The sequence below is a fragment of the Caloenas nicobarica genome, chromosome 1 (genome assembly GCF_036013445.1).
Source record: "Caloenas nicobarica isolate bCalNic1 chromosome 1, bCalNic1.hap1, whole genome shotgun sequence".
Lineage (NCBI taxonomy): Eukaryota > Metazoa > Chordata > Aves > Columbiformes > Columbidae > Caloenas > Caloenas nicobarica.
The window spans coordinates 15,848,641-15,872,471 of record NC_088245.1 but is presented as its reverse complement, the minus strand read 5'-3'; the positions used below and the strand labels follow the sequence as shown (position 1 = coordinate 15,872,471).

Here is a 23,831-nt window from a genome sequence, read left to right as displayed (position 1 = left end):
AAGGAAAATAATAATGATAAAAGAATATACAAAATAAGTGATGCACAATGGAATTGCTTACCACCTGATGACCAACCTGTCCCCAGGCAGCGGCCCTCTGGCCAGCTCTCCCCTTAATTTATATACTGATCATGACAATATATGGTGTGGAATATCCCTTTGGTCACTGGGGTCAGCTGTCCCAGCTGTGTCCCCTCCCAACTTCTTGTGCACCCACAGCCCACTCAGTGGTGGGTGGTGTGAGAAGGAGAAAAGTCCTTGACCCTGTGTGAGTGCTGTTCAGCCATAACTAAAACATCCCTGTGTTATCAACATTATTCTCATTCTAAATCCAGAACACAACACTATACCAGCTACAAGGAAGAAAATTAACTCCGTCCCAGGTGAAATCAGGACAACGCCCCAACACACTTGTTTGGGTTCTCTACCAAAGTAGAAACAGAGCTGTGGCAGTCTGTCGAATAAGCTATTAGTTGCTTCTCTAGTGGTGATTCTTCATATTACACGACCCAAGTCAGTGTATGTACAGGTAAAACAAATGGTATATTCAAATGTCACACAGTGTCTAATGCAGTGAATTACATGCCCTGACTATGCTCCTTGGTGATATTTTAGTACAAATATTTTATAAAGTGAAAAAGAAACATTCCTAAACAAGTTTAAACAACAGAATGTGATAAGAAAATGGTACATTGTGTGCAGTTCCCTTTCACAGAAGAAATTCTGCAGGTATTAAAAAAATCTGCTGTATTCTCTATGGGTGTGCAGAAATCACAGTCGGCAACAGTGGCCAGTGACTGGTCAGATGAAGGTGAAGAACTCTTGGTTGTGCAGTGAATGGCTGGCTTGGCTGTGAGCAGGTGGTGAATTCCATCTGTCAGTTACAGGGCTGGCTCTGGAGAAAGGATTTATCTCTTTTGGTTCTTAAATACCTATAGCTGATGTCATCATCATTCATATAAATGCCTAGAGTTCTTTTAATTATAATATACTCTTAGTCTCTCTGTATGGTTGTATTATAATTTATTTCACAGCAAATGAATTTATTTGCTAGAATGACCTTGTGAGCATATAATACTTCTAGGCAGGTTCTTGCAGCAGCCATAATTTTGCTCTTTTGCAAATTCAGAGTTAGTCTGTGACTAAGCTGTGCAACCATAAAATGAAGGGGAAGGGATCTGTTGAAATACGGTTTTGGGTGTCTTCAATGTGGAAGTTTCTCCAGCACAATAGTGCCTATCGTGTAACTTTTGAGAAGAGAGAATGAGGGAAGATAGGACTATGACCTTACTTTAAAGCTAAATAATTCTAGAGAAAAGACAAAATATTGTTGGTTACAGAAGTCTAGCTAAAATGGAGAAAACCCCATGTATGTATTGTGTTCTTTATAAAGAGGGAGCAAAGCTTACACAGTTTTTTAGCTTACAGTTATTTAGGCTTAACGTAACAATAGAAGCCTTAAGGGAAATTCAAAGAAATAAAGCTCAGTTTTGATGATCCTTGTAGAGAAGTGTAGCTTGGATGGAGCAAACTGCAATTAGTTAGGATCTGCATGACACTGGGTAAATATAATTTGAAAGAAGTTATTTGGCTGTGCCTAGGTGGCCTCTCTGTGGCTGGGATAATGTAGGTGGTGGTAGCACTGTCTTCTAAAGTGTACTCCAGAACGAGCGACATCTGCACAAAGGTCACAGTGGTCTTGGGCCTGAAAAATTCTCTTGTGGAGGCTAGAAATAATTGGATGTAGCACCTTTCTAGGGTAAACAAGATGGATCATGATATCACTTAAACAAGAAGAAGCCTGTATATAGCTGATATCTCTGTTAGAGTCAAAATTAGAGGAAATGAGAGGAGGGAAATGACCTCATCTGCCTGTGTTTATGGGGATTGCGTTGATGGGACCTTGTCTCTTCCAGTCTCTGTTGCAGTGTGCTTTTTTTAGTATTCCTACTGTATGTAATACCCTGGAGTTTCCACCGAAAGGGAACACCATTGTAAAGACTGGAGTTATCTATAGTATTACAGCTCGTCATCCAGTTTGTGTCATACAATAATACAAAATCATGCTTGATAGAGGGAGAGAATTAAATTTCTTTGTGAAAATTCACTGTTTCTTTTTACATTTTGTTCTTGTAGTTCCATGTTGTAGTAATGTCACATGGTCTGTGTTTTCCCCATCTTTGAAAATGCTTATGACATTAAATAGAGCAAGATCTGTCCAAATATTATAAACCTAAGAAGTCTATTTTTTTTTCTTCTTTTTCTCTGTTCCTGTTAAAACAGGGACCTATTCCATGGAAAGGAGAGTGTGTTCCTTTGCATGTCTATATGTGTATGTCTATAAATATTTATAAATACAAATATAAACAATATGTATATTCATCCTATTGTATCTCAGCTGCTTTTTAGAGTAATCTCATTGTTCTTAGTGGTCATCTTTGGGGACTCCTGGGGGAAGAGATGAGATTCCAGAAGACCAGAGAGCTTGCTTTATTGAAAATAGAAGTCATTGGCTCCTATTTTATTTAGACAACTCAAACTAACTTGACTTCATTAAGCAAAGAAACTCTAGAACAAGTAAAAAATTTGTAGGAGTCTAGAATAGAAAAGTGCTATTAAATAGTAGGCCACATATATTTATCAAGAATGAATCCTGTTTAACTAACCATATTTTCTTGGCAGCATAACGGATCTTAGGACTAGAGAGATCAATTACCATCTTGTAGTTTGATTTAAATAGGGCTCTTGACACCATGTCACACTAGGATCAGCAAATAATCCTGATGAAAATGTTGTGCAGTGAATGCAGAAGTTTTGAGAAAACTGTACCCCGAAATTCATCATCAGCTGTTCACTGTTGCCCTGCAATATATCAAGTGGGGTTTTGTTGAAATGTGTGCTGCAACTGGCTAATGTTTTCATTAATGATTTGAGTGATGTAATATGGTATATCCTTATTAAATTTACAAGTACTAATCAAGCAGAGAAGAATGGAAAGTATGTTGGGAAACAGGATTAGAATGAAGAATATTCTGAGAAAATTGTAGGTACATCTTAGCTGAACTGGTTTCATTTGTCTTTCAGACAAGTGCAAAGTCTCAGCAATAAATAATCGTAGTTAACAGCAGGAATAGGAGAAATGACTGTATGGATAACAGTTCTGCAGAGAGGCTTGAGAGTTCCTCACAAATTGAGTGCAAGCCACTTGCTCATTTGTGTTGTAGCAGCATGACATTGTTGGCAATGAAATTTGTACTGATCTTTATAAGGAAGGATGTTGTGGGCAAGGCACTTGAAACAAACCTTTTATTCGTGCTGGAGTATCAAGTCCCTTCAGAAGCACCTCATTCAAGGCAGATGTAGGTTAATTGGAGAAAGTCCTAATTACAGCAGTAATGGTGGCGGGGCGAGTGGAGGAATTGAAAGTGTCTGGCTTGTTGGTTTGGAGAAGAGGGGATCTGAGAGGCAGAGTAACATTCTTTAGATAAGTAAAGGTTTTTCAAATGGGGACTAAATGACTCCATATCCACTGTGATCGAAACAGTAAGTAATGGACCTGAAATGAAGGAAAAAAAAATTATCTAAAATGTTGGGAGCGGTTTCTGCCAGTAATGGTAATATCAGAGGAGCTATGAAGTCAGTATTTGAAGCTTTTTTAAAAGCAGTTTAGGCAAAACATGTATAAGGAATAGTTCAGATACAGGTGGTTTTGCCTTGGAGGAGGAGGACTGAGTAAGCTAACCTGGTACCAGTATTACAGAGAAGTTTTGGTGTGTGGTGGTGGTGTGGTTTGGTTTTTTGTTGTGGTGTTTTTTGGTGTGTGGGGGTTTTTTTTGTGTGTGGGGGGGTTTTTTTGTTTTGTTTTGTTTTGTTTTTCCTGAATTGGTCTGCTTGATATAAAATTTTCTTCCCACAAGTTGATTTGTTGGGCGCTATGCCCAGATACCTCTTGGAGTATTAGGATAATGTAACTGGAAAATTTCCGCCATCACTTTGGTTCAGCCTGTTCTTATCACTCCTTTAGATGAAGTAGATAAATCTCCTCAAAGACCTTCAGCTCACCCCTCTGACACAATTACTTCTCTTCTGGTTGTGACTGACATTCAAGTTATCTTCACACAGTTCATGATGTTACTGGAGTGCTGCATAAATTGACCCTCAAAAACTATTATGTCAATATTCTGTAGGAGAATGCAGTGAGCAGGAAAAGGAAGGTGGTACTGACTATTGTGAATGTAGATGTCACGTATCTAATTTTTTTTCCTTTGCCAGGAAAGAAGGGAAGCGCTCTGTTTCTCAGTGACCCAACTGTTTTTAAGAAATATGTTAATTTACTCCTGTAAGTTTTTCATATTTGGGAACGATGATGAATATTGTTTTGTGTTTATCAAAATACTAAGCATTGCCAGTCAGTGTTCAGGAAACAACAGTTCTAATTTCTTGAAAACTTAAATGATTAAATCTAGTAGTAAGTGTTCATACTTATTTGTTTTATGGCAGCTGCCACAGGTACTATGGTAGTTATCTTTCACTGCTGCCTTCTTCCTCTATCATATTCAGTGATGAAATTAATGTTGTTTTTTCTCTATTCCAAGAAAAAATTTAGAGTGTACGATTGCCAAGCCAGATCTGGTGTTGACTGCAATTAAAGTGAGGAAGGACTTGGTTACTGTCATGTCAGTGAGGTCTTTCACTGTTAGTACACAGAGCAGACAGATTTGTTGATATTAATATTACCGTGTGGAGTTTCTCATAAGAATCAACACACTTGAATCTGGACGGAAGAGTTGCTTTCATGGTGCTTTTGCTTAAGGATTTGGATGCATTACAATTTACTGCTTTGTGCAAGACCTAGTGTCCTCCAAAATCATAGAGCATATGTCTGTAGGGGTAAGTGAACTGATTTGATTAAAAGAAATTACACGGCCGTGCTAGCATGATGCTTTGCCTGGGGTAATTAGTCCTGCTGAGAATGACTGAATTGTATTACTGGCTCAGAGCCATCTGCATTGTTTTTGAATGTCACTGCTTCAGGTGGTACATCTGCATTCGCAGTAAGTGCAAATACCTTGCTAAAACATTTTTCTTCTGTCCCTCGCGATGTTACTAGTAGCACTGCCAAACCTGCACTGAAATTGTTTGGGCTAAAATATCCTGTGCCTTTCTGTAGCTGAGTGTAATCTCCATGTTCTTCAGTTTCATGTTGTTCCTTTCAGTTGAGTGTTTGTGTGTGTTGTTAATTTTTTTTTTCCCCTGCTGAGGCTCTGTTACCATAAGATGGAAGATTTTGCAAAAAGTTGTTTTGCAAAGTCTTATTTGTAGTATTCCAGGCCAAAAAAACCTCTCTGGTGGGAAGGTGCAAGCAGACAGACAAATAATTTAAAAGCCTTAATATTTGTAAATTTAAAACAGAGAGTCTTGAACTGTTTGGAAACTGGGAAATCATTTTTGTATAAAAGCTTAATTTTTCCAAAATAAAACTACTGAAAAATGTTTAATTCTTCAATTTACTGTGTTTAGAAAGATTCTGGTTTTATTAGTTGGTCTGTCTTTTCAAGGAAAGGAGTGCCGTGCAAGCTATGGATAGTTAGTGCTAACGCAAATTCCTCTTGGTTACTAAGAAGATCTTGTTATTTTCTTAGTATTGCTCCTGGCTTTGTGTTTCCAAAGTCACTACTTGATTTATTGTGAATTAACGTGAAAGGAAGAGGTACTCAGGCTTCTGCTGAGTTGCGTTATTTCATGAATTATGATGTACAACTGAGTATTTCGTGTAACGAGTGTAGAAGCTAGTCCTTGTGCTCTTGTGTCGTTGCTATACCACCCGCTTATTTCTTTCTCTGTTTCAATTAGGCAAACAACAATCTTGTTCTGGGCCATGTTATTTTATGCCACCTTTACCGTTTATGCAGGGTTAAGAAGCTTCTGTGGATATTAATTTATTTCTTGTTGGCTTTTGAAATGAAGAAAGAAAAATCTTGATAGTATGTAACAAGTTCATTAATTTGAACTACTCACTATAAGATACTGAATTAGTGTGCATGTAACAAAATGACTTGCAAAATGTAATACAATTTTTCATTAGTAAGAGGCTAATAGCATAAGACCTCTTTATCTTCTATTGAACAAGGCAGACAGAACATACAGATTTTACCATCAAATTGCATTTTGCTGTGATTAGGATTCCTAGCTTGGAAACCTCATGTTAGACAAAGCATTTTATGTAAATAGTTGGTATGTTTTACTTTATCGCTGTCATGCATTCTTTTTCTAACTATTTTCAATAGAAGACACTAAATAATTACAGGCGCATGAGAGAAAAGACTAACTTTGATTGGATACAAGAAAAAAAATCCTGTTGGAATTTTGTTTTTCAACATAACCTTTAAATTATTAGGGCTTGAATTTACATTTCCTCAGGTTTTTGAAAGTCTGGTTTCTGTTAATGTAGCTTTGTTGTAGTTTCATTGCTGTGTCACTGTTTCCAAAGTTCTAACTGTTCTGATCTCTTGAAATGTAATTTTCTTCATGCATACAGCTCTACAACATTAATCCATGTATATTTGTAATGGTGGGTTTCCTTGATGCCTAGTTTCCTTTAAGTGACCATAAACATGTTTCAAATTATGAAACTATTTTTTCATGTTAGCATTAAGCTGATTTCTGGTTTTGATGAGCCTAATCTTTTAGCTATAACTACTCAAAGAATTTGATTTTGCTGTATTATTGAGAATTTGATATAGACCTTGCCAGAGGTCTGTATATTGCGTATTTAAAAATGGATTTAGTACTCTGTTTTCTATCTTGAGGTGTTAACCTGTTCCTGAGAGGTATGTTATTGATGTCCCATTAGCAAGCCTGTGTCAGAAGTTACAGTGTGTTCAAGTTGCCTTTGCTGTAGCACATGGAGTATTTCTGACAGTTTTTATCCTGATTCCAGGCTCATCAAAGACGATTTTCTGTCCTTTACTCTTTCTTACTCCCAGTTACAGGTGTCCACACCTTTTGTTCCTTACGTTTCTGGAAAGCTTTGCTCTTTCAACCTCTGTGTCATCTGTTACTCTGAATCTGATTGCTACTATTTCATTATTAATATCAGTTATTATTATTATTAATGTCATGATCTAAGGTATGGAAGATTTGGTTGTAGGTCAGTATTACACTAAGCTACGCTTCAGCAGGTACAGAGCAAAATCTGGGGCCTCACAGCTCTTGATTTACTTGCTTTTAACAGTTCAGAGGACTCCAGTGGGCAAGAAATGATAGTGGCCAAGAGCTGAGGAAGAGGAGGGGGCGGGGGATAGATTACCAAAACGTGTTTTCTGCTAGGAGAGGAATTATTGTCAGGACAGCAAAGCAGCTGTGCCAATCATGCAGCTGGTAAGTTAATACGCATTTGAACTCTCTTGTGTACTGTCCTGTGCACGAGGCACGAGTAGTGTTTGCCCTGGTAGCACATTCAGTTCTGTGTTTGAGATTAAGCCAGTATTCTTATTTCTTAAAAACACTGAAACTACAGTATTTCCCGTCTGCTTTGCTAATGTATCAGGTGGTCTTTGAGAGCCAGGGGTTTGTAGTCCCACCTGGGCTGGGTAAGGCTGAAACAGAGGGGTCTGGGAATTTTGAAAGAGGAACTGGTTGGAAATGAAGCGCAGAAAGAGTGGTGGAAGAAGGTCTTGGTAATTACTCTATCCTATCTTTTCTCATTAATGAGCTTAAATGTAAAGGCCACGTCTTGTAAGGTAGGTTTTTTACGTATTTTGTTTGTTTGTTTTGCAATTAGTGAATTTAAATGTGTGATTCTGAAATCTGAAAACTATACTTCCATTCTGTTTCTCTAATAACAAAATTCCCCTTCTACTTTCTTCTCAAAGTATCTCTAGAGCAGAGGGGAATTATGCCAAACCTGCTTCTGTCTTGTTGTTAAGGAATACTTGCTCCCCACCAGAAGGATGTATCCCAGCTGGTAAGGGTGTTAGGACTTTGTTTTTGCTTTACCCTTGATCATTTTAGGCATTTGAACAGTAAGTATTTTTGTGGTTGTTGGCTAGGGTGTGTCATGGGAGGGGAGATACGAAAGGATTTGGAAGAACCAGTAACATACATAGTCTCGTGGTTGTGAATGCTTATGTTTAGCCATACACAGGAAAAATACAATGTCAGAGGTGGTTTTTTTTTTCAATTTTTAATTACATTGAAACAGTCATGATTGTGTAGCTAGTACAGATCTTAGGGCATCTTTGAGTTTGGAGACTAAGTATTATATTACTGGGTAGTCATACTTTTAAAAATAAAACTACGTAATTAAAATTAGAAATGAAAGCTGTGGGGTTTTGCTTCCAGGTGACATACAAAAGTTATCAAGACCCAAAGATATCTGCAAGCTCTGTCTGACTTTGAATCTAGTAACTTTCTGGGCACTGGCTTTAAAAGTTGTATTAGCTAAAAAAAAATTGTGCACACTAAAGATGCAAAAAGAGTTTAATTACTTTTGGCTGAGAGAGGAGACATAGATTAGCTGTAAATCTCTGAAAGGTCATCTTTTTGCATTTTGTAAATTATCAATACACTGTAGAGAGTAAGAATAGCTGGCCAGAGTTTGAAAATAATTTGTAGTGTACTTTGTATAAACAAAGAAAAAGGTATTTGCACACAGGTGTCTTTGTGTGTTCATGAAGATAAAGACAAGTTGGATTACATGATTTAGAATAAGTGAACACAGGGATATCAGCAAAGCAGGGAGATGCCATCTCTAAATGGAGTGGTGGCGCATTCTCACTGTGTTTCGATAGGTATAAAAGTTCAAGTAAATAGTCGAGAGATAGGACTCAGTACCTATTATAAACAATTCAGTGACACTACAACTGGTATGGAAAAATTCAGTTCTGTAGCATTTGACACCATTTACAGCTAGAATGGTACATATGAAAGAGCACAGCTCTGGTTGTATGTTCTGCTCTGTGTGGAGGTTCTGCAAGAAATGACAATTTGATGTTTTGGGTGGGTCTGCATATGCACTGACTGAAGCTCTGGTAGGAACTGGCATTTATAACTTTCTCTGTTTTCTTCATTTCCTGAGCATTTACACACTTGGAAATTCAATAGTAAGCTGCAGGCTGGTTCTCCCAGAGCCAGAGTCCTGATCTCAAAGGTGATCAGACTCAGGGGATTGAGGTCAATAGATAATCACTTCCCCATGGGAAGGTGTGGAGAGATGTCACAGCTGTTTTTTCTAGGGAAGCTGGCTGTGGTACCTGGGAGGATGCGTACTTGTGTGCTTCCTTTTGTTTTGCTATGGCCAATGGTGAAATCAGTTGATTAGTGGTCAAGGAAATAACATTGAGAAGCAGTTAATAATATGAATATTTTTCTTTCTGCTGGGACTGAAGCATTTATTAATGCATAACCCGGTGGTTGTACTGAAGAAGAACATGGTTAGTTCAGAAATAATACTTCAGTATTGTGTGTCTGATAAAACAGAGTTGGGTTTTTTTTGGGGTTTTGTTTGTTTGTTTGTTTTTTTCTTCTCTTTTGAGCAATCGGATTCAGAAATGATCAGAGAGAAGAGAGAGAATAGAAATGGGTGAAATGGACAGGTAACTTGTGATCACCAAGGAAGACAAGCGAGCATTTGATTAGAATGCTCACTAGAAGATCAAGTAATGGTGATAGCAAATCATGTCTGGAAAATTTAATTGGGGGTAACAGAATGAGAAGTTACAGTAGAAATATCTGTAAATGTGCATAGATCAGAGAAACAGCTAACTAAATCCAAAAGAAGTTACTTTCACAACCCACTGAATTAAACCGGAGAAACGGAAGCATTGCTGTTTGAGTATATTTCTGAGATGCGTGGAAGGATGGTGTTGGGAGCCTAGACTATTTGTCCTCTACGGGCAGTGGTAAAAGACCACCAATTTCTAACACAGGAATTATCAACAAGGAGAAGCATTATTCTGGATTCTTTTACAATAAATAAACTTTCTGGATTTGGAAGCCAGTTGTTGCCAGAGTGGCAAGTCGTGATGCAACTGAGAATAGACCCAGTGCTTAATATTTCATTTTTGAAAGAGTAGTTTGGACTAATGTGTTTAAACAAACTTCAAAGTTGACAACTCACTGAGAAGGCAACATTAGATTGTGAAATATTGGCTTTTTGACAGTCAAGAAAGATGGTAGTCCTGGCTAAGGCCTGTTCTAATGTAACGACAATGCAAAGGTAACAACTATAATTGAAAAACAATGTGTAAACACTACTGAATGAATTACAAGTGTATTGATATTTTAAATTTAAAATATTGCATAAAAATCCATGGCTGGCAAGAACCAGAAGGACACCTATCATGGAATAATCTTATTAATATGCAGGTTTCCAGATTATTAATAGAGATTTAGAATAGGAGGATTTTTCAGTAAATGCTCTTGCTTTAATGTTGGAGGTGAGGTAATTTGTTTTTCCGTAAAGTAAGGACACCTTGTAATCCAGCAATAACTAAAGAGGATGTTACACACATGTACTAACTTCCCAGAGTCGTTCGTTTGTAACTCCTTACTGAATGGGAAGGGGGAAAGTCCAACTTGTGCTCCACATTCAGAAGGAGCAACAGGGTATTTCTGTGGAAATCAAAGTCAGACACAAAGCTACTGTAGAAAAGTGGTAGAGAAGTTGAATTTATTTGAAAGAAGAATTCAGGGCTGCAAAGCTGAATTAATGATAGTCAATTACATTTTTATGGAAAATATGTGTTGTCAAACAAATTTGTGTGTTTTGATTACTTACTTGATCAAAGAAATTGTGTAGATGCATTATAGATTTATTTTATGTGCATAATCTACAATTTAGATGACTTAAATCTCCCCTAAGATATTGTTCTCCTAAGTAAGTATTTAAATAAGCCATCTTCTCACCTCACAGTTGCTCTACCTTCTTGGTAGATAATTTTGTTGCTAGAGGAGCTGGAAGAGAGGAACAGAGGTAAGTAAAGTGGTGGTAGTTTTCTATGGGTGTATGTCTCAGATTAAGGCAGACTGTTGGAGAAGAAGCAGCTGTGAATGGGCAGAGCACCTTCCAAGTTCAACATGTACACATAACATGCTTTTTAAATTTAAAAAAAGGAGAAAAAAAAAATCTCTGTTTTTACAAATATGAAAATACGGTAGTAAAGCTCTGTCAAGTTTTGGAGCTGGACTACATCCATGCTGGGATTGCTTTACCAAAGTCGTTTCTGTTTTAGCATTCATACAGCTGTGTCAGGCAAATGTGTACTTCTGCAATTGGTTTAGGGAATTGTGCTGTACAGATGAAAACATAGTTTTGTGGTTACCTGTGAAGAAATACAATTATACGTGTCACAGTAGGAGATTAAATGGGCTCTTTTTCTTGAAGATTAAGACTGTAGAGGTGCATTCATGGGGAGAAAATAAAGGGTCGCAGAAGGGCTCTTTGATTAGCACAGAAAAAAATGACAAGAGCTAAGGACTGGAAAGTGACGCCTGGCAAATTCAGAAGTATAAAGTAATTGAAAAATGAGATTGTGTACACAATTTTGTTGTAATTCCTCAAGTAAATACTGGTTGTTCAAATCGTAAATGTAATAACCGATTTTACCCTGTTCATTTCTAATTAAAGTGTGAGCCAGTTCAGGTTAAAAAAATCTAACCAAATAGCTACGAAAAGAAGGCCGAAGTCTAATCCCTGTTCGAGTCCTGGATGGGAGCCAGTGTTCCTGTAACTGTCAGTTCTGCCTTGCCTTAAAGATCAGTGGAGGTTTTACTATATGTAATACAAAGTAATGAGTAGTGAGGAGTAAGGTGTAATTCTTGAATGTAGGAAACAGCTTTAAAAATAGACTGTTTTTGCAGGAGTAGTTTTTCCTCTTTTTATGGACTCAGTTATGGTTTGAAAAGTCAAGTAGTCCATTTTTTTTGTTTACCATTCAGGTCCGACCTTCTGTTGCTCACAGGCACCGAATCCGATTACTGGCTTTGTTGTCTTAAAGGTAGACCCTCTTCAGCTGAAGAGCAGCGTGGTCTCATATCTCTTTTCATATAATTTCAGGGAAAGATGTGAAGACCTATCCTCATCAAAAGAAAGAACATCCTATTATTTTGAGAACATTCTGTTTCTGTGGCAGATTGTCTACAATTCCAAAGATTTCCACCTCACCCTCCCCCCACCCACACCCAATTTTTAGCTGAACTAACTTGCAAACTAAAGATGTAGGAGAAACTTGAGATTTTTGACTGAAACAAAATTGGGGCATCACGAAGTCTCAGTGACTGATTCAGAAGTTTCCCACTTTTATTCTACTCTATTTAAACTGCTTCTGGAATTGTCATTGTAAGATGTACAACTGAGGAAAGATTTGTCAGAAGCTCCTGAATACATGTATTTTTTAAAGATGTCTTCAACTTGTTTTCATGTGCACTTTTTTGGTGATTTATCCATGTTTAATGCGACTGCAGATGACTTGTATAGCTCCATTTTATATTTATTGGGCGTATATCCTCATATGGTCAAAATTATTAAACATAAAGGTTTATTCCAGATTAAACACAGAAAATGAAGTGATTCACTCAATTTTGAAATTTCTTATGATTTGATGTTTGCTTGGTATCCGTTCAGAAGATTGATTTATAATTTGAGTAACACTTTTTTTTTTAGTTGCATGCAAATATACTCCTAGAAAGTCTGTTGTATCTGAAAAAAAATTCTTATGAAACTTTACTTACTAACATTAGTGTAGAAGCTGCTGCTGTTGTTATTGAGCCACAGAACTGTGTTAAAACTTCCCCTTTGCCCACAAATTAATTTCACGAATTTTGTTTGGTTTGTTCTCATTCGTTGATAGGTCTCACCAGCTATTAGAGCTGTTAGCAGGAATAATGGACCTTCTTCATTATTGTTAAGGTGTTGTACAACAGCAGTACTCCCATTTGCCTCTTGTTTCGTGATGATACATACATTGCAAATAGTGTTCCTTTCCTGTTTTCTTTTTCCTTACATGTGTTTTCAGTGCAGTGGCAAATGCCACCTAGTGCACTGATATTTGTAATAACTGACCAATGTGGAAAGCTTGTCCTTTTTTTCTGCTTCTCCCTTCTTCCTTCTCTGTTTATTTGTGACAAGGATTTATGAAAAATATCTTGCAATGAGATTTGGAAGAAAACCACAGTACAGAGTAGCAATAGGTTGTGTTCAGTTATTGTGCTTCCTCCCCCCAACTAGTTGAGTTTAAACTGAGTTTAATTTGAAGTAAAATCTCACAACAGATTGCGAGAGATCCTAGTACAGTTGAAAGTAAAGCTGTGCTAATATTGCTCTGTTAATAACAGTCTGACATAGCCAGAGTGACAGATTTTACAGCAATAATGTTGTTTCAGCAGTGACATTGATTTGTTTATCAGATATGGTATCAAGTTAAACTGTTGCAAGATAGGATAGGAAGTTAGAGATCACAGCAGGGTAACAGAAACCAAAAGCGTATTTCCAAAAACGCAGCCTGGAAAGGAAACAAGGACGCGCTGTTTGCCAACAGCTCGGTGCCATCAGCCTGCCCGCCTGCTTGCCTCAGGAATCAGAACGAGGATGTAGAAATGCGCATATTCAAAGGATATAATTAATTCAAACTATAAAAAATAAATCAAGTTTTAGTAATTTCAGGTTACATACCTACCACGAAACTTTCACTGTAAATCTTCTGTTTTTTCATTTTAACCGAATTTCATTTCACAGTGTGAGAATTTATTTGTTAAATAGGAAAACAGCTGATACAGAAATCTATAAAATAAAGACACAGGAAGATATTTCTTCCATCCTGACTCAATTTAGAATAATCATTGAAGTTTAAATTTAGCAAATAACATAAAGATCTCTTAATGATATTTCTCCTTCAATTTAATACTCTACAAAAATAATTAAATTGAGATAAAGAAGCAGTAATTGAAAACATACTGTGGTAGTGAAACACACTCAAAGCATCAAGACAAACTGACGATATCTGACCAATACTAATTTCAGAGAAAATTCAATAGCACTTTTTAAAATTCATCACTGGGAACAGACATCTAATAACATTTTCTTTTCAGGTCTGTGTTTGGAATGCATGTACTCTGTATGTACTTTGTACTTGGTAAAATGTATAGTTTGTCTCTAGAAAAAGCGATAGGATTAGATGGATTAGATAGAAAAAAGCACTCTCTTGGTTTTTCTGTTATCCTGTGTATGATTTGTTAAATCAAAAGCCTTTTCTGGAGTTGCTGTTCATGCTGTTTTCCTCTCTCTTCCCAGCAATTTTGACAAAACCACACATCACACTTGATGGTTCGAAGATAAGTTCTTCTTGTACTTTTGTTTATTATACTCTAAAAAATCGGGTTAGGATTCTTTCCCAGGCGGGTGTGTGTTGCCCTCGACCTTTCTGTGGTCCTGGTGGCCATATCTGCCTTACAGCGGCTCCTTCCACCTTCACCCCTTTTCCTCTTGACCTCTTCTCTCCACCTGCCTCACATCCTTCTTCTCTAACACTCTATGGGTATGAGTCAATTTTGATTTTCCTTTTTTTTTTTTTTCCCTCCAGAATGCCCCCAGAAAAACAAATCCCAAACCCTGTGTTTAACTTTCCTTTTTGAACTGCTCGAGTGTTTTATGAAGTAGGAAAAGGTAATTACAGAGACAGATTCTTCTCTCCACTTGGTGTAAGACAAATAAATTCAGTGATATTACAGCAGAATGTGTGAAGTGGAATTTGGCTGTCATAAAGCTGGAAGGTTTTAAGACAGAAGCTGATTATCCTTAGTGATATGTTGGAGGTATTTTGTTTGAACAATGGGAGAGGGAAGGTTAAGTTAGTTTATTCTATATTTTTTTAATACTACATCAAAACTTTGCTAAAGAATGCTGTATTCTCTCCTTTTAAGGGAGTTTTACGGCAACTGGTAACTAAACCACTTCTTTTTTCAGAGAGAACAAACTTATGTCTAACATGTTCAGCTATCAAAGAATTCTGATGACTAGCACATAGTGTTTTGAAAAAGGACCATTATGTGCATTGCAATATGATACACATAGCAGTTAAGAGAGCAGAAAAATTCTTCCTTGTGCCCAGGTAAATGATGTATCTTCTCGAATGTATTATTTCATTTAAAAAGGGAAAGAGAAAAAGGTGGTGGTGGGGAAGAGAAGGCGTTCAAGTCTATGTGTGGTGGGGCATAGTGCCTATCTGTCCGGTTCAGAGATATTCTTATCAAAAGCCCCTCCGTATAAATATAAAATAGATGCTAATGGATATAAGTATGAAATAGATGTTAATGTTGAACTCTACTTTTGGTGCGTATGGATGTATAATAATTATGTACATGTGTGTATTTATGTAACAATGAAGGCAGAGAGGTGTATTGATCTGATATGTATCTGGATACAGCATTTTTAATCTAATACAGTGAGAAATCATTGAAGTGATTCCTATTCCCCTGGCACTAATGAAGCAGACGGAACTTCTGACTGTGTAGCAGTGCCTTGTAATCCATTGTTGCCAACTTGGAACCAGATATTTGTGATGTAGTCACATTTCTGTTTCGCTGGTTTCTGATGTACTAGTGTGTTAAGATGCGTTTCCTAAATATTCTAATAGATACTGGCAGTATACTGAGTTTTTTTGTATTTTTAGTGTGGGCTAACCTCATTTTACAATGTAAAATTGGATGGAAATGCATTTGAAGTTAAAAATCAACACACTCAGATACCAGCTGATACTTTAGGGAGAGAAGACACGTGGAAGCTCGTGGTGGTTGCTTGTGTTTCTGAAACGTATTTGCTGGAATTGATATTTTGTGAGTCCTGTACAATTCTGCTTGCCTTAGGCTGAGTGGTGTGAAATGTAGTTGAACTAATGACTCACTGTGGTGAGATGATTTTTAAGAATGTAGTGGGCTTCTTATTGTACAATACTGTGGCATATATTTGCCCTTTTTTCTCCAGTGATGATGCCTATTTTTGCGTTCTGTTTTAGTCTGTCTGTCAAGCACCCACGGCACACCTTCATATCCCTCCTAGAATCCTCTTCTCTATCTGTAGGAAATACAGTGTTTCTGCACTAGTTACTCTTTATTTTCGTCTTGTTTGTGTTAAATCTGTGTTGCCTTTGTGGTACAGATCATGTATGATTCTGTTTTGTAATGTATGTAGGATTGCACATATTCTTACTTGTATTGCTCCCTACTCTATATTGAATTTTCTTCTGCAGACCTCGAGTGTACTCCAACATGGTGTATATCCTCTTTTTTTTCCCCTTTATTTGATGAAAGATAAATAGTAAATGTAAAAATGAACTTGCTTAGATCTTAAAGGCAATCAATGTCTATGATCAACATAGCCTTTAAAACCTGACTTAATCTCTCCGACTAATTCCTAGGCTGTATTTTCTTTGTTGTGAAGTGCTGCTTCATTGAATCTGACTTTCTAATGAATAATCTTTTAACACTAAACATGTAGTACTTGAGGACTTATTTATTTTTGAAAAGTAACATCATGTTGTCAGAAACCTCTCAAGTCTGAAAGCTTTCCTTAAGTGCTTATTTCAGATAAGGACATGTATAAGCTTATTCATGTGTTGGTCATTATAATTTCTTTTTTAAAAAATTATTTTTAAATAAATGAATAGCATTTTAAATGTATTTAAGAATGCTTTATTGCAAGATAAGAAAACAGTTAAATCATATTATGCCATTAAGTCTAGAGATTCCACTTTTTCCTCCTTCCAGTGTTCAGAATACAGAGGATAGCTGGGCAGAGAAAGGAAAAAGTGTTACAAAAAAGAAAAAATAGTAGTTCCTGCTTAGGTTTTTTGGGCACATTTCTTTTCAGAAGAGCTTATTCCTGAAATAATGTTTTTGCAGTGGTAAATTTGGAGCATATGTGATTTAGAAAAAGAACTTCTTGCATAAAATCGTTACGATTACTTCTCCCTGCGACCTCTCAAATAAGAGGAGGGATTTCAGTTCTTGTAGGAGACAGGGACAGCCTGGATGAAACGAACACTGTAAGTCGGTTCAGTTGACTGCAGATGTGGTTGGGCTGGCTTTTAGAAAAAAGCCAGTGAAATAATGTTTAAATATATGTTACACAGTAATTCTAGTTAATGAATTATTATCGGTAAGATAATAAAACCTCTAGGTAGAATTTTGATGATTTTTAGTGTCTGGTCTTTGTGGAATATGGAGCTGTAGTATTATTTTTTTGAGTCTTCTGTTCTGCTAAGCTGATGCATGAGTCTAAGTAAACTAAGGTACGTTACAAGTACTGCTGTTTATTTTTAACCACAAAACCAGTTTTGGCAGTACACATACGATTAATAATTTAATGATGTGATGGAAAATAGCTTTTTGCTCTCTTAAACTCACACTTTTTTAATATTCAACTTCAGAAAAGTGCTTTAGAAATCCTCATTTTTAATGTAATACTTTAGTCAAAGTAGCTCTCTTTTTTTTTTTTTTAATAGCAGCCAATACTTATTGAGAATTAGCCTTTTAGTTATAGTTTTTTGTTTTGTTTCCCTCCCCCCTGCCCCATAACTGGTAACTAAATCAATGAATGTAGCCACTGTTCATTGAAATTATGAATTTTTAAGCATGGGATAGTGCAAACCACTAAAACTTTTGTTCGGATTAATATCTTAATTCTTGCTTACAGTGCTATGGATGATGGTGGCTTCTTAATTCTTCTTGGCAGGTATGAGATGAAATAGAAAAAGAGGATGTAGTATGATGGTGTAGCGTGGTTGTCCAGGAAATAGAGCAATAGGGTAACTCGCAGTCTTGGTGATCGGCTGGTGACAAAGCAGTCGCATGGCTGGAACTGAACATCATAGTGTAAGAAGTGAAGTCAAAATAATACAAAATTATTGAGGACGAGAAAATAATCTTTTACTTTAGCTGTGGCACTTGACAGCTCTGCCTATGTAGGTATATGGTATGAATGAAAAATCTCTCTATAAAAGGCTCCCGTGTCACACCAGAGGTCTGGCTAAACCCCTTCAGTGTGAAGATCTGAGCCTTTGCACAGGAATGGCTTTATGGGTTGGTTGTCTTTTAGCATCGGGCCCAATAACTTTCTTGTCTCTGTGGTTTTTGCCTTCATTTAGTCTGTCTTTTCCCCTTACACTTTCCACATCTCCTGTGTAATTATTCAAATTTATGTATTTTCTGTGTAGAAACTGTGGATCTAAGATTGTATATGCAAGACCTTTTTATTTTTTTTAAGTACTGTCAATTTTTGGATCAACATGATTTTTTTTTCCCCCTTCAAAATTAACTGATTCTGAACCATTAGTTGAAGGACATCCTGTACATGGCTTTGTCTACACATGCATGGTAATTGCATGCTGGAGAAATTTGAAATAAGTAGCTATCTAAATATGAGGTCAAAATGTGTCCAAGTTGTAGCTGTATAGCATTCAGAATATCTCCGATCAATACTGTTTATCAGTTAAATTTAAAAATACCATATCATGCAAAATGTTGTATTTGTGCTTTAGAAAAGTATTCCCAAGTGGAATTTTTGTTTAAAAATTCTTTTATATTTACAGAGAAACTGAGCCATACAAATATTTTTAAAAGTTTGCACTTCTTTAAGGCTATTTATTTTCTAAAAAAGAGGACTTGAATATTTTTGACAAATATACACATGGTGTTACGCTAACAAACGGCCATGCAACATATATCTTACATAATGAAGAAATTGAATATACAAGACCTACTCTATTTAACATATATATTGAAAATTTACAGTCTTGCCAATAGTTAAAAAAAGTTTTTCTTATTTGGCAGTAGATTTTTACAATTTGTTCAAATATTCTGCTTGATGAGTTTTGGTGAATACTGAAATCTAGTCAGTGACAACCTGAGGTACTAAACATTTCTGCCTTACTTCGTGGTCTCCAAAGGTGATCTTTTTGTTCCTTTTAGGCTCTATCCATGAGTTGTGTATTACAGCGTTATTTGGCATGGGATCTGCTTCCACTATTGAAACAACTCGCTTTTTCATCTTACTTTTCAGAACTTTCTGAAACTTTTGCCTCGTGAATGCATAAAGTAGAGGGTGAAATATAGTTGTTCCATATGCCATTACTAGAAAACATAATCGCAACTTTACCAAAAGGTCACTTGGGCCCAAACATAAGATGGTGGTGTTTAAAACAGAGATGGGTGTCCAGCAGAGAAGGAATGTTGAGATAATCAAGAGGGACATTCTGAAGACTCTCTTTTGCCGTTCTCGCCGCTCCCGGTGCCGTTTTACAGCTCTGCGTAGGGCGATGATGACAGACACAGAAGTCCTTACGCCAAAGACAACGTTTCTTCCTCCACTGCTGTGGGACACATCCGTAGTCTCATGCTGAGTGGTCAAAGAAATAGTTTTTTTCTTTCTAGCTTTCTTCTTTTGCCCCGTTGTAAATCTGGTGCCAATCCGAATATTTAGAGCCTGGAGTATTTTGGTGTATGTAATTAGCATTACTATAACTGTGAAGAAAAAGATGGGGATCTGAACGAGAAGGTGGTAGTACATTCCTAGCTCGGTGTGGTACTCGTCTGTACTCACACACAAAAGCGTCTTATTTTCCCAAGTGCTTGCGCTTCGAAGACTGAAAAAATTGACTTCAATGAAAGGAATCAGGAAAGAGAAAAGTGAAATGATCCATATTGATGTCATTAGTATCACAGCCCTTCCCATGGTCAGAATTCGGTTGGCGGGTTTTACGGAGATGTCGTATCGGTCCAGAGTGATAGCAAAGACATTGATCGCGGTTGAGACGCTTGCGAAAGAGACGCAAGCCTCGTGGAAGCAGCAGATGAGAGCCGTGTTACTCTCCAGTGAAAGCAGAAGGATAACTATAGTTAGAGGAATACATCCCACACAAATTATTACATCAAGTACATGGAGGTTCATTGTAATTATGTTACTGACAGAATTGATTAAGTTGGATTTCATACAGTAAAGTACCAGCACGGTGAGGTTGCTGCCGAGTCCCAAAACGATTTCTAGCATCAAAAATCCAGTGAGAGAAACTTGAAAGCTTAATGGGTATGACAGTGGTTGGTACATGTTGGCGTCGATGTCATCAATGGCATCTCGGACGGTGATGTTAGATTCAGACTGCATGTTGACGTCCAGAATGGGGGAGAAACACATTCTTTTGTTGCAGCTGTTTTTTCTCCTGAAAGGTGAAATAAAATATAGAACCGTTTGATTTCTTTTTTTTAACACTTATCGTAGATAAATGCTGGGGAAGGAGGAGGGAGGAAAAGCATCTATTCTTATCGAACTCTTGATTTACTGTAGGTTTAGACCTTTAGTTGGCATGGACCCAAAAGCCTGAGGATCTAGAATGAGGTCTTTCCTTTTTAAAGGAAAGCAGGATTTGTTTAAGAAAAAAAAAAAGTGAAAAGCTTCCACTTAAGGAGACAAGGCTTTATTTATAGTGAGGTGGTTTTTACAAAGGGCCCATTTGATGAATAAACTATGCTTGTGCATTGCCTTTGTATTGCATTGAGGGTCATTTTAGAAGAATGTTGTTAAGTATTAACAAATTAGTACTCAAGATCATTTTAAAAAGGCTCTTGAAAGTGAGAGGAGCATGGAGCACTGTTGCTTATGTATCACAAAAAGAACATTTAAATTATTTATGGCCATTTAGCAGCCTCTTTCTTATGAAGAGTTTGCAATAATGTTGTGGGCTGAAACTTGGAGATCCGGAATTCAGCAGATTTTTACAGAGCTCGAAGACTTCTGTTCACTTTTATCTTGTGTGCATCTACCTGTATGAAACTTACCACTACAACAATTTTATAGAAGTATATATAATTTCAAGTGCAAAACTTATGTGGCTTTGGGGGAGTGGAATTTGTTATACTACATTTACTTTTTCTGATTTGAATATTCAATTTATTCAAGAAATCAGTGCCTACCTGGAATGGAAGAGTATTTAATTTTATTCCAGAATAGATTTAAGGGAATAATTTTAGAAAATAATACTTTAAACCAAAATAGTCTCAGGGATTTTTTTTTTTCTTTCCATACACACTGCAGTTCAATCCAACAGATTTATATAAATAACATGTCTGTTTTAGGAATAAGTGAGGTTCAGAAAAAGTAGCACTTATTACATCTAGGTAGTTTTTTGTTTTTGTGGCTCATCTGCTTTGTTTTACACATGCCAATAGGTTGTAAATGTAGCATCTGCATGTAATACCTGATGTTTGTATTATTTATTTTGTCAGGCAGCTCTTGAGTTTGTAATGAACTGGATAAATAGAGATTATTCAATTTCTTATTATGATAGGTGATTTTTTTTTTTTAGGTACCTTTAAATTTAAGAGGGGATGTACTTGGCATGAAAATAAATTCAAACGCGGACCTTTGTTTCATTCTTAATACATTAAAAAATGATAGCACTAAGGTGAACAAAAATGAGCTCTTTTTAAATGGAAGTATGAGTTAAGCACACTTGGGATACAATATGCAAATGGATTTCATCTGCACTTCTGAAAAGCCTCAATTGCACAATACTATTAATTGCAAATTGTAGGATGAAAATTCTTGGTATGCTTCAACAGTTATTTCACGTGTGCCTCTTAAATACAAAAGATGTAAATTAGAACGTATTAGTCTCAGGTGTGAAATGAAACGAAGTATTTCAAAAGCTTTGTTTAATTTCTGATTTAGGCAACCTCTATGAGGTTTGTATTAACCCTCAGGAATGTGATTCCCTCTGTGGTTGCTGTCCTGGCTGTGAATGGATTTCAAGAAACCGTTCCAAATGCACTACTGGATAAATGCATTAGCAAAAGCCAGGAGGAAATCAAAAGCAGATCTGCTAAAACAAATGACAACCTTGTCTCAAACATTATTATAACTGAATTTTTGTGAAAACAGGAAGCTTCAGATATGCTCAATCTTATGAACAGGTTAAACATCCCCTCCTTGTCACATTGCTCAGGTTGCAGTTAAATGAACGCAGGCGTGTGAGGGCAGGGAGCTGGTTTACCCGGAGCAGCCGGGGCAGCGCTGACCTACCTGGTCCCTCAGCCTCAGGGGCCCCTCAGAGCATCGCAGCAGCGTGACATGGGCTGAAACGCGGTGTCACTGACAGATATTTGACATGCACTGTAACCTGGAAACCAAGCGGTAGCTGGGCTCTTATTTCGTTCCTTGCAGGTTGTTTTGATTTTCTTTTTTTTTTTTTTTTTTTGTTCCAGCAGTTCAGCAGCAAAAAATTCTGATTAAACACGGGGACGTCTTAATTGCCTGAGATACTTGTACAGACCAGTGCATATTCTGCATGTCTGTTCTGAGTTTCGAGCCAGCAATAACAAATAAACCTTCTTTTAAGTGATGTTAATTTCTCTCCCCTGTTGCATTTTGTAGCGGCCTGTTTTTATTTTCCAGGTTTAAGAAAAAGTAAATTCTGATCTCTGTTTTCAGAGTGTATGTAGACATCCTTCAGTTTATGGTTGCGTATTTCTTTCTGTAATATTCCTGCTCATTACTTTTGAGTGATGGCTTAGTCAAAGAAGTTGCTATACAGCATAAAATCCAGTTCATGTGCTTTGAGAGTAACCATGAGTTACCTAATTTGGTTTATTTTCATTTAAGGAGAATACATAACGGACCATAAAATGGAGAGAAAAATATCCATTAGTCATTATGACAAATAAGTTATTTAATAAGTAGTATAGAAAAAGCCTGGTTAAACCCTTATTCAGCTTGCTGGTGAAGTATGCATATTCTCCTTTTGGGAATTCATATTTCATTGTTTCTTCATGCATCAGTAGTTTCCACAATTCTGGTTTTAAATTATAAATCCCTCTTTAAGAAATGCTCACCATTTTAAGAATCAATCATTGCACTCTTCTTCTAATGAAAATCTGAGCAGATGTGTTAGTCTTCCATGTATATTGCTGGAGTGTCATGCACGTAAATGGTGATACAAGTGTGTTCCATGTTTTGTTTCTAATTCCTTTATGTCTTAAGAATACATTTTAGTGATGCATCCTGCTGCTTGTAGGTCACACAGCTAGAAAGATACCCGGTCAACTGCATTCTTCGTATTGTCAGTTGTAAAACTGAATTAGTTGCTGCATGCCCTTGTGAAGGGGAGGAAAAAAAAGGTTAAAAGTAGGACTTATGATTTCAAAATAAAATAATGCAAGAATATATTTTCTAATATCACTTATTTCATGAGTAAAGCATCTCTAAAATTGCATAGATTACATAGAAAATCAGTTAGTGTGTTCACTATTTGCTACTAAAATCACGTCATTCTTCTGTCAGCTTACATGAATTTAGTGTTTTGGGCAGGTTTCCTGTTCTGCAAATAGTGCAGGTTACAAAACCCCCGACTAGAACCAGTAACTGTTGGATGTAGAGTATCTATGACTAGAGCTAGAAAATAGAGTTTTTTAGCTCCTGTGAGCAGGTAGTTTATACATACAACTCTCTTCTAATGAGATATTAAACAGAGTCAACGAGCTTTATAGGAAATATGCTTTTGTTTAATTTGCACACTGTTACAATTTCCTTTCTTGAAATCAATGTTTAGCAAATCTGTGTTTTTAATAAATGGCTCGAATGTACATGGTAATGAAAGAAAAAAGTTTTTTTTAAAAAAATCATCAAACAAAAAAAGGAGGATTTCTTGAGCAGAAATTAGTCTTATTAGCCAGCCTTCATAAAGCAATAAGTATACACCAATTATAGACTGTCTGATCCTTCAACGAGTAACTGAATAAATCCGTAACATATTTAACTGCCAATATTTGGAAATACTGCTGAGGGA

General features: G+C 36.6%; 2 protein-coding genes across 2 annotated transcripts in view; one reads left to right on the top strand and one right to left on the bottom strand.

The window, feature by feature from the left end:
* The window catches only part of COG5 (component of oligomeric golgi complex 5), a 186,545-nt gene that overhangs the window by 12,979 nt on the left and 149,735 nt on the right, over window positions 1-23,831 (top strand). The window lies entirely within an intron of this gene.
* On the bottom strand, window positions 18,884-20,185 carry GPR22 (G protein-coupled receptor 22). Its single transcript, XM_065658431.1, has one exon. The coding sequence runs from the start codon at window positions 20,183-20,185 to the stop codon at window positions 18,884-18,886; it is 1,302 nt and encodes a 433-aa protein (XP_065514503.1).